Consider the following 12,766-nt stretch of genomic DNA (forward strand, 5'->3'; position numbering starts at 1 on the left):
GGAAGGTGATGGAACAGTCTTGGAACTGTATCCAAGCCTTCATGGGAAGATGCCTTCGTAGGAAGGGGAGAATAAATTGGGGAGATTGCAGAGTGAACAAAGAGTCTTTGGAGCCCCAATCTAATGAGAAAAATGGAGCTTTGAGAAGTAATCCTGTCGCTCAGATGCAATGGCAGACTTGTTACAATTTGGAATATTTTGCAAGTTAAAAGTTTTGAACCGAAAGGGCTGATTCTCTTTAATATTGTTTTATATTGTGAATTCTGAGAGTTTACACTGCTCTGCACGAACCGCCACCACTCATCTGCTCCTCAACATTTCCCCTGCCTTCTCTTCCTGTTCCTCCCCCCCATGTGGCTGCTGCTTTGCTACATCAACCTCCATTTCAACTGCGGACGTAACCAATACAAAAGGCACTTTCATTTACTTTAATAGTTGTCAAGGGATGATGAGGGGGGGGGGGGGGCAGGAGAAAATGAATCGGGTGAGAGGACAGTTGAATTAAAATTGGTGTCTCAACAATGTTTTTGGAAAAATATGCAACTCCCAGATGCCCCAACCTGAGATGTCGCCTATCCATGTTCTCCAGGGATGCTGCCTAATCCACTGAGTTACTCCAGCACTTTGATATAACCAGCATCTTTGCAGTTCCTTGTTATCACCTGTTCTACAGAGATGTTATAAGGTCATGAGTGATAGGTGCAGAATTAGGCCACTCGGCCCGTCAAGTCTACTCCGCCATTCAATTATGGCTGATCTGTCTCTTCCTGCTAACCCCATTCTCCTGCCTTCTCCCCATAACCCCTGACACCTGTACTAATCAAGATGTTGCCTGACCTGCAGAGTTACTCCAGCACTTTGTGCCTTATTTTTTTTGAAATATGATATCCCTTGGCTTTGGACACTTTTAATTTTAATCATGTTCCTTCCCTATGTGAACACTCCCCATAATGAAAGACATATTTGCCTGATCTCCCACCTTTGTAGCAATATGGCTTCATTATGTACAAAGCAGATATCTAAAGAACACTACTACCCCTGTGAACTCCAGTGAGATTTGTATTTGAACAAAGGCATCTGATTTTAATTAAGTTTGATTCGAGGGAGATTTTTAAACTGGTTTCCTCTCAGTTTATGAAGGGGGAAAAGGTCAGTGGTTTAATGAGATTGCATTTTCATTAGTGCTGTGTCGAAGCATTACTCGTATTCTGCTGAGCGTGTTCACAGTACTTGATGGAGGAAATGCTGTACCCAAACAGCCTGCCCTTTGCATTGGTTTTCACTGGAATATGCAGACTCTGTGATTAAATCAAAAACATGACTATTTCCTTTGCAACAGCATTGGCTCCCTGTTCTCCTTATATGGGAAAGGAATTTTCAAAAGCAGCGGAGTGGCTGTGGATCTATTTGTTCTGGAAATTCCTTGGATATTACAAACTTATAAAGATTGGGAAAGGGTGATGCCAGTAAGTACAGGCTTACTCTGTAAAATAAAGGAGACTTTGATTAAATGCTATCGAGTTTAAAAGTACCACGACTTTCAAAAGGCATTTGTACAGATTTATGGACAGGAAGAGTTTAGAGGGCTCTGGATCGAATGGAAGAAAATAGGACTAGATCATTATGCCAACTTGGCCAGCATGTTCAAGGTGGGCCGAAGGGCCTGTTTTCACGCTGTATGGCTCCATTACTCGCTTGTTCATCTTTTTGTGTTGGAGATGGCGGACAAGACATTTTAATAACTGTACCTTCTCATTTAACTAAATGATCAGTTAGGTAACTAAGTAACTCATCAGAGTAAAATCACTCAAATGTCAGTTCTAACTCTATTGAAGGGCTGAATCAACCATCTCGAGAGCAGCTTCTATAATGCAGCTGTTCACGACAGTGACTGGAGGTGAAACTAGGGTCTACCTTCTAAGGTTTTTGCTCTTCAAAGGATGTTGGTCTCCATCTTCTTGAGAAAGTAAACGAAAGGCTCCTACATTGAGGAGCATGGTTTTCTGCACTGTTGAGCTAAATGGGGTAGAGATTTCTGGCATTACCAGCGCAATAATGTAACACAACAAATAAATATACAATAAATTATCGTTATTCTCAGTAAAGAGATGTAATATTTATGTGCAGGAAGGAACTGCAGACGCTGGTTTAAACCATCTTTGAAGCACTTCCCTCTGGAAGGCGACTCCGGACTGTCAAAGCAGCCACAGCCAGACATAAAAACAGCTTTTTTCCACAAGTAGTAGCTCTACTCAATAACCAAAAGTCTGTAGTCTCTTTTTGCTCTGGTTTATTTCACTCACATGATTAAACCATAATGATGTATTTTTAATGTTTTAATATTTTACAAATGGACCCGTTAGGCCTAAACTTCTCCTGCATTGGTGCAGCACCCTCTCCTCTCCCCCCCTCCCCCTCCCCCCTCCACCCCCCCCCCCCCCCCACTCCAACCCCCTCAACCCCCCTTATCCTCCCTCCCCTCGGAGATAGATTTAAACTTTAAAATGTGAATAACTTAAAAAATATAACACTGATTTCAATGAAACGTCTTCCATTAGCACCAAAGGGATGACGGTGAGTAAGGTGGGCCTAAAATTGTCGCGCTATCGTGTACCATTTTGGTTGTAGTTCAGGAACAAACAAACAAACAAATTAGAGTTTTAATATATAGATGCTTTATTCTTCATTGTTTACTGTATGTTTGTGTTGTTACTTGCGAGCGGAGCACCAAGGCACATTCCTTGTATGTGTACATACTTGGCCAATTAACTTATTCATTCATTCATGACCATTGTATAGAATCAAGAGTCAAGAATGTTTAGTTGTCATCTGCACCAGAATCCAAACAATGAAATTGTTACACGTAGCAGTTTTACCAGCACAATAAATGTAACACAACAAATAATTATACAATCAATTATCATTATTCTCAGTAAAGAGATATAAAGAGATTTGCAGGAAGGAACTGCAGATGCTGGTTTAAAGCATATGTGATGTTTCGGGTCGAGACCCTTCTTCAGTCTGACCCAAAAAAATTCACCTATTCCTTTTCTCCAGAGAGGCTGTCAGACCTGCTGAGTTACTTCAGCTTTTTGTATCTATCTTATAAATATATCAATTTGTATCATCTTTACAGCATTTTGAAGTATTAATCCTCATTTATATCTAGTTTTGCCATGTTTTTGGATTTACAAATGGGTAAACATGTCCTTCGCTCCAACAAACTGATAAACGCACATAAGAATGATGCTTCATTGTACTAATGTCACATATTTCTATGTCTTTATGAATCAGTGTTACAAATTGTATTAGTTTCGATGTGGGGCGTTTGACCTCTTCCTGACCCTATAACAAAGTTATAGTTCCTTGTACAAGGAACAACAGAGGTTCCAGAGATCCTGGAACCTCTGGATCCAGAGGTTCCAGAGATTCACCACTCACCTTGCAAGGGGGTGGTGAATCTTTTGAATTCCACACCCATCGAGTTGCGGGGGCTGGGAGTAGTTAAGGAGGTGTAGATACAAATTTTCAAGATCAGGTTGGAGGGAATTAGTATTGAAGAGATAAGGCTTGACAAAGGTGGGGCAGGCTTAAGGGGGGTGGAGTGTGAACATGATTTGATGGATCAGATATCCTGTTTGTGCAACGTAAATTTAAATAATTCTTTCACTTCAGATTTTCTCTGTCTATTTAGTTGAGTTTATTGTCATGCATACCAAGGTACAGTGAAAAGCTTTTTGTCTTGCATGTTATCCAGTCAGAGAAAGACTACATAATTTCAATCAAGCCGTCCACAGTCTACAGATACAGGATAAAGGGAATAACGTTTAGTGCAAGATAAAGTCTAGTAAGGTCCAATGAAAGATAGACTGAGGTCTCCAATGAGGGCAGTTACAATTATACTCAATTAGATTTTTTTGATGTTTTAGCAGTTCATGAAAAAAAGTATTTTTTAAGATAAATCATTTTGTATAAAGTTGACACACTTGCTCTTTGGCATTGCTTAATTGTTGTATGAACTACTTCCTTTGTTTGACATATTCATATGGTCTTCAGCATAAGGGAGGGACATGGGTTGAGGCATACTTCACATTTTTAAACTCATTGTATATTTCCACATGTTGGCAGAGTGATAATAGCTGGCATGTGACTGACTGTGTTCAATGAAGAAGTCCAGAACAGTGAATTTCCAAACCACATAGGGATTTCAGGATTCTTTACCCAGACAATGGTAAATATAAGGGGTAGCCACGGGGGAGAATAAAATGAACACCACAGATACCCTTGGATACTATGCCTTGCATGTCACTGGTATTCTGAGAAGGTCTCTGAACTACATAAACTTGGGGGCACTGGTCTTGTCTTTTTGCGCTATTATTGTTTGTTTGTTTGTTGTGTGTGTGTTGAAAGGAACTGCCGATGCTGGCTTAAATCGAAGAAGGCACAAAAAGCTGGAGTAACTCAGTGAGCCAGACAGCATCCCTGGAGAAAAGGAATAGGTGATGTTTCAAGTCGAGACCCTTATTCAGACCCGAAACGTCACCTATTCCTTTTCTCCAGAGATGCTATACAAACATACATATATATATATATATGCGTATATATATATATATGTATATATATATGTGTGTGTATGCGTATGCACACACATACGCATATATATTCCGACCTTGGATTTTCCCAAACCATCTGCCAATGGATCAAGGACTTCCTGACCAACCGCCCCCAGACCGTCAAAATAGGCCCTCACCTCTCCTCCACCATTACACTGAGCACCGGCTCACCACAGGGCTGTGTGTTGAGCCCCATCCTTTACTCCCTCTACACTCACGACTGCGCCCCCACCCATCCCACCAACACCATCATCAAGTTCGCGGATGACACGACTGTGGTTGGACTCACCTCAGGAGGAGATGAGACAGCCTATAGGGATGAAATCCAAAGGCTGGCAGCATGGTGTTCAGTGAACAATCTGGTCCTCAACTCCTCCAAAACAAAGGAACTTATAATTGACTTTAGAAAAACCAGTGTAGAATACGACCCACTCTACATCAATGGGGTCTGTGAGGAAAGGGTACCCGCTTTCAGGTTCCTGGGTACGCACATCGCAGAGGATCTTACCTGGTCTACCAACACCATCACCACAGTAAAGAAGGCACAGCAGAGACTCCACTTCCTGAGGATCCTCAGGAAAACCAACCCGCAGGAGAAGCTCATGTTGTCCTTCTATCGCTGCTCCATCGAGAGTGTGCTGGCATACTGTATAACCACATGGTATGCCAGCTGCTCAGAAAAGGACAGGAAGGCCCTTCAGAGGGTCATCACGACGGCCCAGAAGATCATCGGCTGCTCACTGCCCTCCCTGGAGCACCTGTTCAGCCTACGCTGCCTCAGTAGAGCAGGCAAAATAATAAAAGATCCATCCCACCCCGGCCACCGTCTGTTTGTTCATCTGCCCTCTGGTCGACGTTTCAGGTCGATCAAATCCCGAAGAAACAGACTTAAGAACAGTTTTTACCCCAGGGCCATACGAGAACTGAACACTACCTTTGCACTAGGCAACACCGTTAAAAAATCTTGTACTTAATATAATTGTATTTATGTATTTATTTGTTTTTGCATTTATTGCATATATGTTTGTACGCACCGTCAGGATTGGCTATTTTTTAATTTCGTTGTACTCGTTGCAATGACAATAAATGAATATTATTATTATTATTATTATTATTATTATGTGTGCCTATGTATATATGCACACACTGAACTTATTTCTCATTTATTATATTGCTTACAGAGTACTCTGCTTATAAATTCTGTTGTGCTGCTGCAAGTTAGAATTTTATTGTTCTATCTGGGGCATATGTCCTGGCGCCCTGTGTCCCAGAGAGCCGCGGGGGCTCTATCCACCCGCCGAACAACCGCGCTGCCGATGACCAAAGAGTGGAACGCGCCCCGGCAGGCCCAGCTCGTCCCACGGGCCTCCCAGGGGACTGCGGTGAAGCCGGGCGGCGAGGCCTGTCTGGCCCGAAGAAGCCTTAGCGGCGGCAGCGGGAGACTCGGCGGTGACAGGAGGCTCGGCGGCAACGCGAGCCTCGGTGGCGCTGGGGCCTCGCGGTCGATGAGCATGAAGGGGGAGGGGAAGATAATGGGGACCCGGCTTGGGGGGACTGCCATGAAGAACAATGGAGGACCCGGCGTAGGGGGACCGCTGTGAGGGACAAAGGGGGACCCAGTGTTGGGGAGGGGCGGGGGCACATAAGTCTGTGTTTGTTTGTTCATTTGTTCCGGTGAAGGCGCTGTGCACACGGCAGCCAGCCAAAAGTCGCTTCTCATTTTCTTTTTGTTTTCACTTTTAATTTCAGGTTTTTGTATCCCTTGTGTGGTGTGACTGTCAGCAGGCCAATTTCCCTCCGGGATTGAATAAAGTTGTTCTCGTATCGTATGTGACAATAAAACACTCTTGAGTTTTGACTCTTGAAATATATCATGGGCCCTTCATTGACGCTGGGTCTAAATCCTGGAGCTCCCTCCCAAACAACACTGTGGGGGAAACCTGCACCAGGGGGACTACAGCGGGTCAGCTCACCATTGCCTTCTCAAGGGCAAGTGGAAATGGACATTAATACTGGACTTGCCAGTGACCTCCAGATCTTGGGAAATGAATTAAAAAAATCACAAGCATGTTTTTTCATCAGGGTATAAGAATAATATTTTCTTAATCCACTCATTGTCAGATGTGTGTATATTTTTGGTATGTTGAGATAATACAAGTCTTAATATAATTTGTTTATAGGATTAAACTACTGAGAGATGTCTTTGAACTAGATATCAGGAAAAGCTTTATTTGCTTGGTGGTTAACATCTAAAACAATTTACTGAGCGAGAAGCCGCAAAAACCTTCTGATGTTAAAAATGAGGCTTTGCAAATGGAGATTGAGTACATTGAAAGTTGCTGCCACATCAAGTCACCTCGGCAGAGAGACAGGAAGGGCCAGCTGAATAAATGCAAAAAAATGAATGGAAGTAAATGGTGATGGAGATAAATGCAGTGAGAAGAGACCAAAGCAAATGAATTCATCGATTCGTACAGCATAACAGGCCCTTCATCCAAACTTGCCCACACTGACCAACATGCCCCATCTACACTAGCCCCGCCTGCCTGCATTTGGCCCATATCCCCCTAAACCCAAACCTATCCTATCCAACTGTGAAACTTAAATTCTCTACTGTTTTCGTTTTTTCAAAATGTTATTTTGTAGCTTTTAGATATAGAGCGCGGAAACAGGCCCTTCGGCCCAACAAGTCTGTGCCGACCAGCGATCGCTCCGTACACTAACACTATCCTACACACTAGCAACAATTTACAATCTTTACCAAAGCCAATTAACCTACAAATCTGTACGTATTCGGAGTGTGGGAGGAAACCGGAGCACCCGGAGAAAACCCACGCGGTCACAGGGAGAAGTTCAAACTCCATACAGACAGGGAGCACCTGTGGTCAGGTTTGAACCCGGGTGTCTGGTGCTCTCAGGCAGCAATTCCACCGCTGTACCACTGCCGATAACTAATATGCCAACCTTTTCTTTTTACAGGGGAGTAAAGGCCACTACCGGTATCACTGGCAAAGTCACAATGTCAAGCAGAGTGGAGTGGATGACATGGTGCTTCTCTCGAAGATCACTGAAGATGGCATTGTCGATAATCTCAAGAAGCGATACATGGATGATTATATTTTTGTATCCTTTCAAAGCTTAACCTGCGAACAGGATGGAAATCGCACTTAGGAAGTGTGACAAAACTTAGTGACCTTCTTACATTCTATGTTCCTGATTTAAGTAAGAACGAGTGTAGATGTCCGAGTGTCATTACAGGCCTTCAATGAGCAATGATAACCCTGGTCATTAGATTTTTAGATTTAGAGATACAGCGCGGAAACAGGCCCTTCGGCCCACCGAGTCCGCGCCGCCCAGCGATCCCCGCACATTAACACTATCCTACACACACTAGGGACAATTTTTACATATTACCCAGTCAATTAACCTACATACCTGCACGTCTTTGGAGTGTGGAAGGAAACCGAAGATCTCGGAGAAAACCCACGCAGGTCACGGGGAGAACATACAAACTCCGTACAGACAGCGCCCGTAGTCAGGATCGAACCTGAGTCTCCGGCGCTGCATTCGCTGTAAGGCAGCAACTCTACCGCTGCGCCACCGTGCCGCTTCCTGTGTCAGGGCTCAAGCAGAAAATAGGGAATTAAGGAACCACTACCTGAGCACCACAGGAGATTCCACTGTGAAAACCAAAGAAAGCATGAGCCCAGAGTCCAATTCTTGCGTGAATCGATACCCTTAAACCTGTGCTAAACTAAATGGTTTTCTTCTCAGTGGTGAGTATGTCTTCTAAACATTATCCAGAGCTGCACCACATGTGAACTGAGCAACCAGCATGGACAATGTAGGTTCTGCACTGTGGCAATATAGTTGCCTGTATTTGAACAGTTTTATAAGTTGCATAAAGTTATGAGATAATTCCAGTAGAGGCGAGGGTGGCAGAGTCCTGGCTGTGCTTTCAACTGGCACAACGTCGGGCGTGCATGGATTCTGCGTCGGTCGTTTGGTGTTGGGTGGAGGCTCCCCGCATGCGTGCTCACGTACAGAGAGAGCACCTTTTGCTCCACCATCATCTAGGATACCTGCTGCTCATCAGTCCATCAGCGCAACTCCTTGGGCAGGTAATGTGTTCTGTACTCATCGGGAAGCAATATGGTCACCGTACTAAATCAAGGGAGTGTGTCAAGTGATTTTACCAATTGAAATGATAGCCCCTGTTTTTAATTCAACGTGATTACTATTGGGCTCAAGTCACAAAGCCTTTGTCCATTGAGCAGAATACTGCCATTAAAGGTCACGACCAGAGCACAATGTCGTTAAGTATTTCTGGCGTAATTAGGTTAGGGGTTTTCCAGCTCACCCAGAAGTACATTTTGACACGTTTTGACACAAAATCACTATTACCCTGTGTGTTTTGTATTGTTTTAATCTTTGTCCTTTCATTCATTCACACCAGCAATTGAACAATCTCTGGCTTTCCCTCTGGGGAGGACTGCACTTGGCAGCTGTTTCATTCTCAAAGGATGAACTTTTCTTCCCCCTTCACTTTACTGAGGATAAAATCGCAATGAGAGGAAGTGATTTATACTCCATGCATTGTAATGGGCAGTAAGCTGTGATTATCTGGCTCATGTGCTGGGCTGCTGACTGGGGATTTTGTTCAAAGTGTTTGATCCAATGTAGAGCTGAGCACTGCAGAACAACATAGACTTGATTCTGTCCAACATTGTCATCTGGGATGGCTGTAGGAATCTTAACCCACCCGCCTCCGCCGACTCTCCGGATTGAGAGGAAAACAATTGGCCAACAATCCCCCTCCTCCCTCTGATTAGTACGGAAGGTAGATCGGTTGGAGTTGGGGGTGGGGTTGGCACGGACCCATGCTCTCAACTTTCCATACCTAGGCCTAGATAGCTTGAATGTGGGGAGGATGTTTCCAGTAATGAGAGAGTACAATAAGACTCCAGAAGAGCCTTACTTTAAGAATTTTTTTAGCCAGAGGGTGACGAATCTGTGGAATTTGTTGCCATAGATGGCAGTGGGGACTGATAGATTCCTGCTTAGTAAGGCTATCAAAGGTTACGGGGCCAAGGCAGGAGAATGGGGTTGAGAGGGTCAAATGGATTAGCCATGATCGAATGGTCGGGCAGAGTCAATGGGCTAAATGGTCTAAATCTGCTCCTATGTCTTATGGTCTCATGCTTGGGGAGGTGCATTACCGCGTGCAGACAGCGATTCACCTTCATCAGTGCCAGACAGGCGATACTGAAGTCTGCAATCTTGGCCTCTAGTGCCTGTTGTCCTCAACCACAGTTTCTATGTCAGATATATGCAGGGGTTCATCCTGCCTGTCAGATCCACTGCTGAGAAGATACACTCTCCTGATGGGGTGTTTCTGGGGTAGGCTGTGTGGAGTCCAGTGGAGGGACAGAAAATCAGCCTAAGATATATCATATCATATATCATATATATACAGCCGGAAACAGGCCTTTTCGGCCCACCAAGTCCGTGCCGCCCAGCGATCCCCGTACATTAACACTATCCTACACCCACTAGGGACAATTTTTACATTTTACCCAGCCAATTAACCTACATACCTGTACGTCTTTGGAGTGTGGGAGGAAACCGAAGATCTCGGAGAAAACCCACGCAGGTCACGGGGAGAACGTACAAACTCCTTACAGTGCAGCACCCGTAGTCAGGATCAAACCTGCGTCTCCGGCGCTACAAAGAGTCACTTGTCACTGAACATTTCTTTTATCCACCAAATTAGTCTTTGGAAATGCCCCACAAAATTCTCAGGGGACTCAGTGGATTGGATACATGGTGGATTTTCCCCTGGATAAGTAAACTAGAACATGGGTCACAGTCTCAATGTAAGAGGTAGGCCAATTAGAAAAAAAAATCTTCACTTAGAGGGTGGTTCCAAATCTTTGGAATTCTGAAATGTCGGAAGACAAAGGAGACAAAGACATTGACTGTTCCAGAACAGAGATCAGTAGATATCCGTAGAGCTCCTTGGATATTTTAGAAACAGAGACATCATGTTAGGCACGGACATTGTCCAATGGGCCTGTTCCTGCGCTACACCAAACTATGTTATATGAACCATGGGGATATGAACAGGGCAGGAAAAAGATGTTTGAGGTAAAAGATCAACCACGACAGTCTGACTGACTAACAGTGCAGACTCAAGGGGCTGAATGGCCTCCATCCTATTTTTTCAATGTTCATTGCTGCAAGGTTCATAGCCGGTTGGGTTTGAGAGGCTGGATGAGGGATTGTTCAATGCGCACAGTGGATCAGAATATTGAAGATTGCCACAGTGTTGGCCACACGTGCATGTGAGGTTACTGTATAGAATTAGATTGGAGGTTTTCTGCTCTCTGCATAAGCCGGAAATTGCAAGCCAGATGTCAGTCCCTTTTTGTGTGTTCAGTTTTCTAATTTTCTGCAGTGTAAGTGCAAATTCAAGAGGTGTACAGGGCACCAAGAGACCAATAATAGACAGCAGCCTCTCAGCTCAAAGCGAGCCTGGTCATTAGAGAGGAAAGCGCAGGCAGATGGAGCTGATTGAACCCAGGCATGGGGTTCATTTTAAAACGTCTCACATTCTGTGAAATTTAGAAATGACCGTAAATCATTCCCAATTGTGAAAATATAAAAAGCTTTTTTTCTAATCGGCCGAAAGATTTTAATTCTTTCAGAGCCGGAGTTTAAAAAGCATTCATCTTTTGCTGAATGGACAACAGAGTGTGGGAGCTGGTAAATCCTCGAGATTGCTAATACCTGATTAGTTTATTTATTTTATTTAACCCCGTCGAGCAGTTGGCAGATGGGGAATAAAAGCAAGAAAGAGGCAAATGTCGTTGGTGTGTGTCACCATTACAGGAGGTGAACTCATGCAGATGAAACTATCCGTGGAGGGGCTGAATTTCCACTGCCAAACGCAACACAGTTATTCCTAACGCATCTTTAATGTTTGCATCGAATCAAATTTTAAATAAACTTTTCTCCAAATCTCAATGTTCGAACCACACGATTGTGGATTGTGTCATTTCCAGTTCTTTGGAAGTCAGTTCACACTGTAGTTTCAATTTCCTCCCCTCCTCCTCCACTCTCTCCTCCTCTCTCCCTTTCCCCTCTCCCTTTCCCCTCTCCAACCTCCCCTCTGCTCTCCCCTCCCCACAGCTCTCCCTTCCCTCCCTCCACTCCCCATCTCTCTCCTCAAGTATTGACCAGCCTCCCAGCCTGCTGGGAGCTGCTTTCTGAAGTTTTTTTGCACCTTGGTTCTGAGTGTTCTCCTTTTGATTTCAGACCATTTCTTTTTGCTGGTATGAACTTGCGTCTTTGCCTCTGTCTGCTAGTGGAGTATTAAATACAAATGTATAAATTAGGAGCAGGAGTAAGCCACTTGACCCCTCAAGTCTATCCTGCCTTTCAATTGCCTCATGACTGATCTGAGTACAGCCCCTTTGCCAGACTGACCCCCTATCCCCCAGTAACACCTGCTAGATGGAATCAATGGAGAGGAAAGGCTGGTTGGTGTGAAGAACTGGGCTGTGTTCACAACTCTCTGTAATTTCTTGGGGTCTTGGACTGCGCTGTTGCCAAACCAAGCAGAGATGCATCCCGATAGGATGCTTTCTATGGTGCATCTGTAGAATGTAGCCACTGCCTTGCAATAGTCACTGTTGCAGTGGGATCGAGCTATTGCCTTATAGCGCCAGAGATCTGGGTTCGATCCTGGCTATGGGTGCTTGTCTGTACGGAGTTTGTACGTTCTCCCTGTGGCTTACGTGGGTTTTCTCCGAGATCTTCGGTTTCCTCCCACACTCTAAAGACGTACAGGTTTGCAGGTTAATTGGCTTGGTATAAAATGTAAAATAGTCCCTAGTGTGTGTAGGTAGTGTTAATGTGCGAGGATCGCTGGTCAGTGTGGGCTCGGTGGACTGAAGGGCCTGTTTCCACGCTAGTTATCTCTAAACTAAACCAAACTAAATCTCAGAAAGTATCCATTTGGCTGTAAAGCACATTGGGGTATTCTGAAAGGGAAGTGGAAGGTGTGTTTATAAATCCAAGTCTTTATTAGCTGGAGTAAAAGTAAATTGGAGTAGAGTGATGGTGAGCCCTTTTGCAAAGCAAGACTATTG

The 12,766-nt window shown here is 44.2% G+C and overlaps 1 protein-coding gene across 2 annotated transcripts in view; it reads left to right on the plus strand.

Annotated features, from left to right (window-relative positions):
- The window catches only part of myo1ea (myosin IEa), a 118,648-nt gene that overhangs the window by 37,212 nt on the left and 68,670 nt on the right, over window positions 1–12,766 (plus strand). For both annotated transcript variants that reach the window (XM_078427207.1, XM_078427208.1), the window contains exon 2: window positions 7,593–7,736. In XM_078427207.1, coding sequence (XP_078283333.1) covers window positions 7,593–7,736 — 144 coding nt within the window. The remainder of the gene's footprint in view (window positions 1–7,592; window positions 7,737–12,766) is intronic.

Source organism: Rhinoraja longicauda, chromosome 33 (assembly GCF_053455715.1).
Source record: "Rhinoraja longicauda isolate Sanriku21f chromosome 33, sRhiLon1.1, whole genome shotgun sequence".
NCBI lineage: Eukaryota > Metazoa > Chordata > Chondrichthyes > Rajiformes > Arhynchobatidae > Rhinoraja > Rhinoraja longicauda.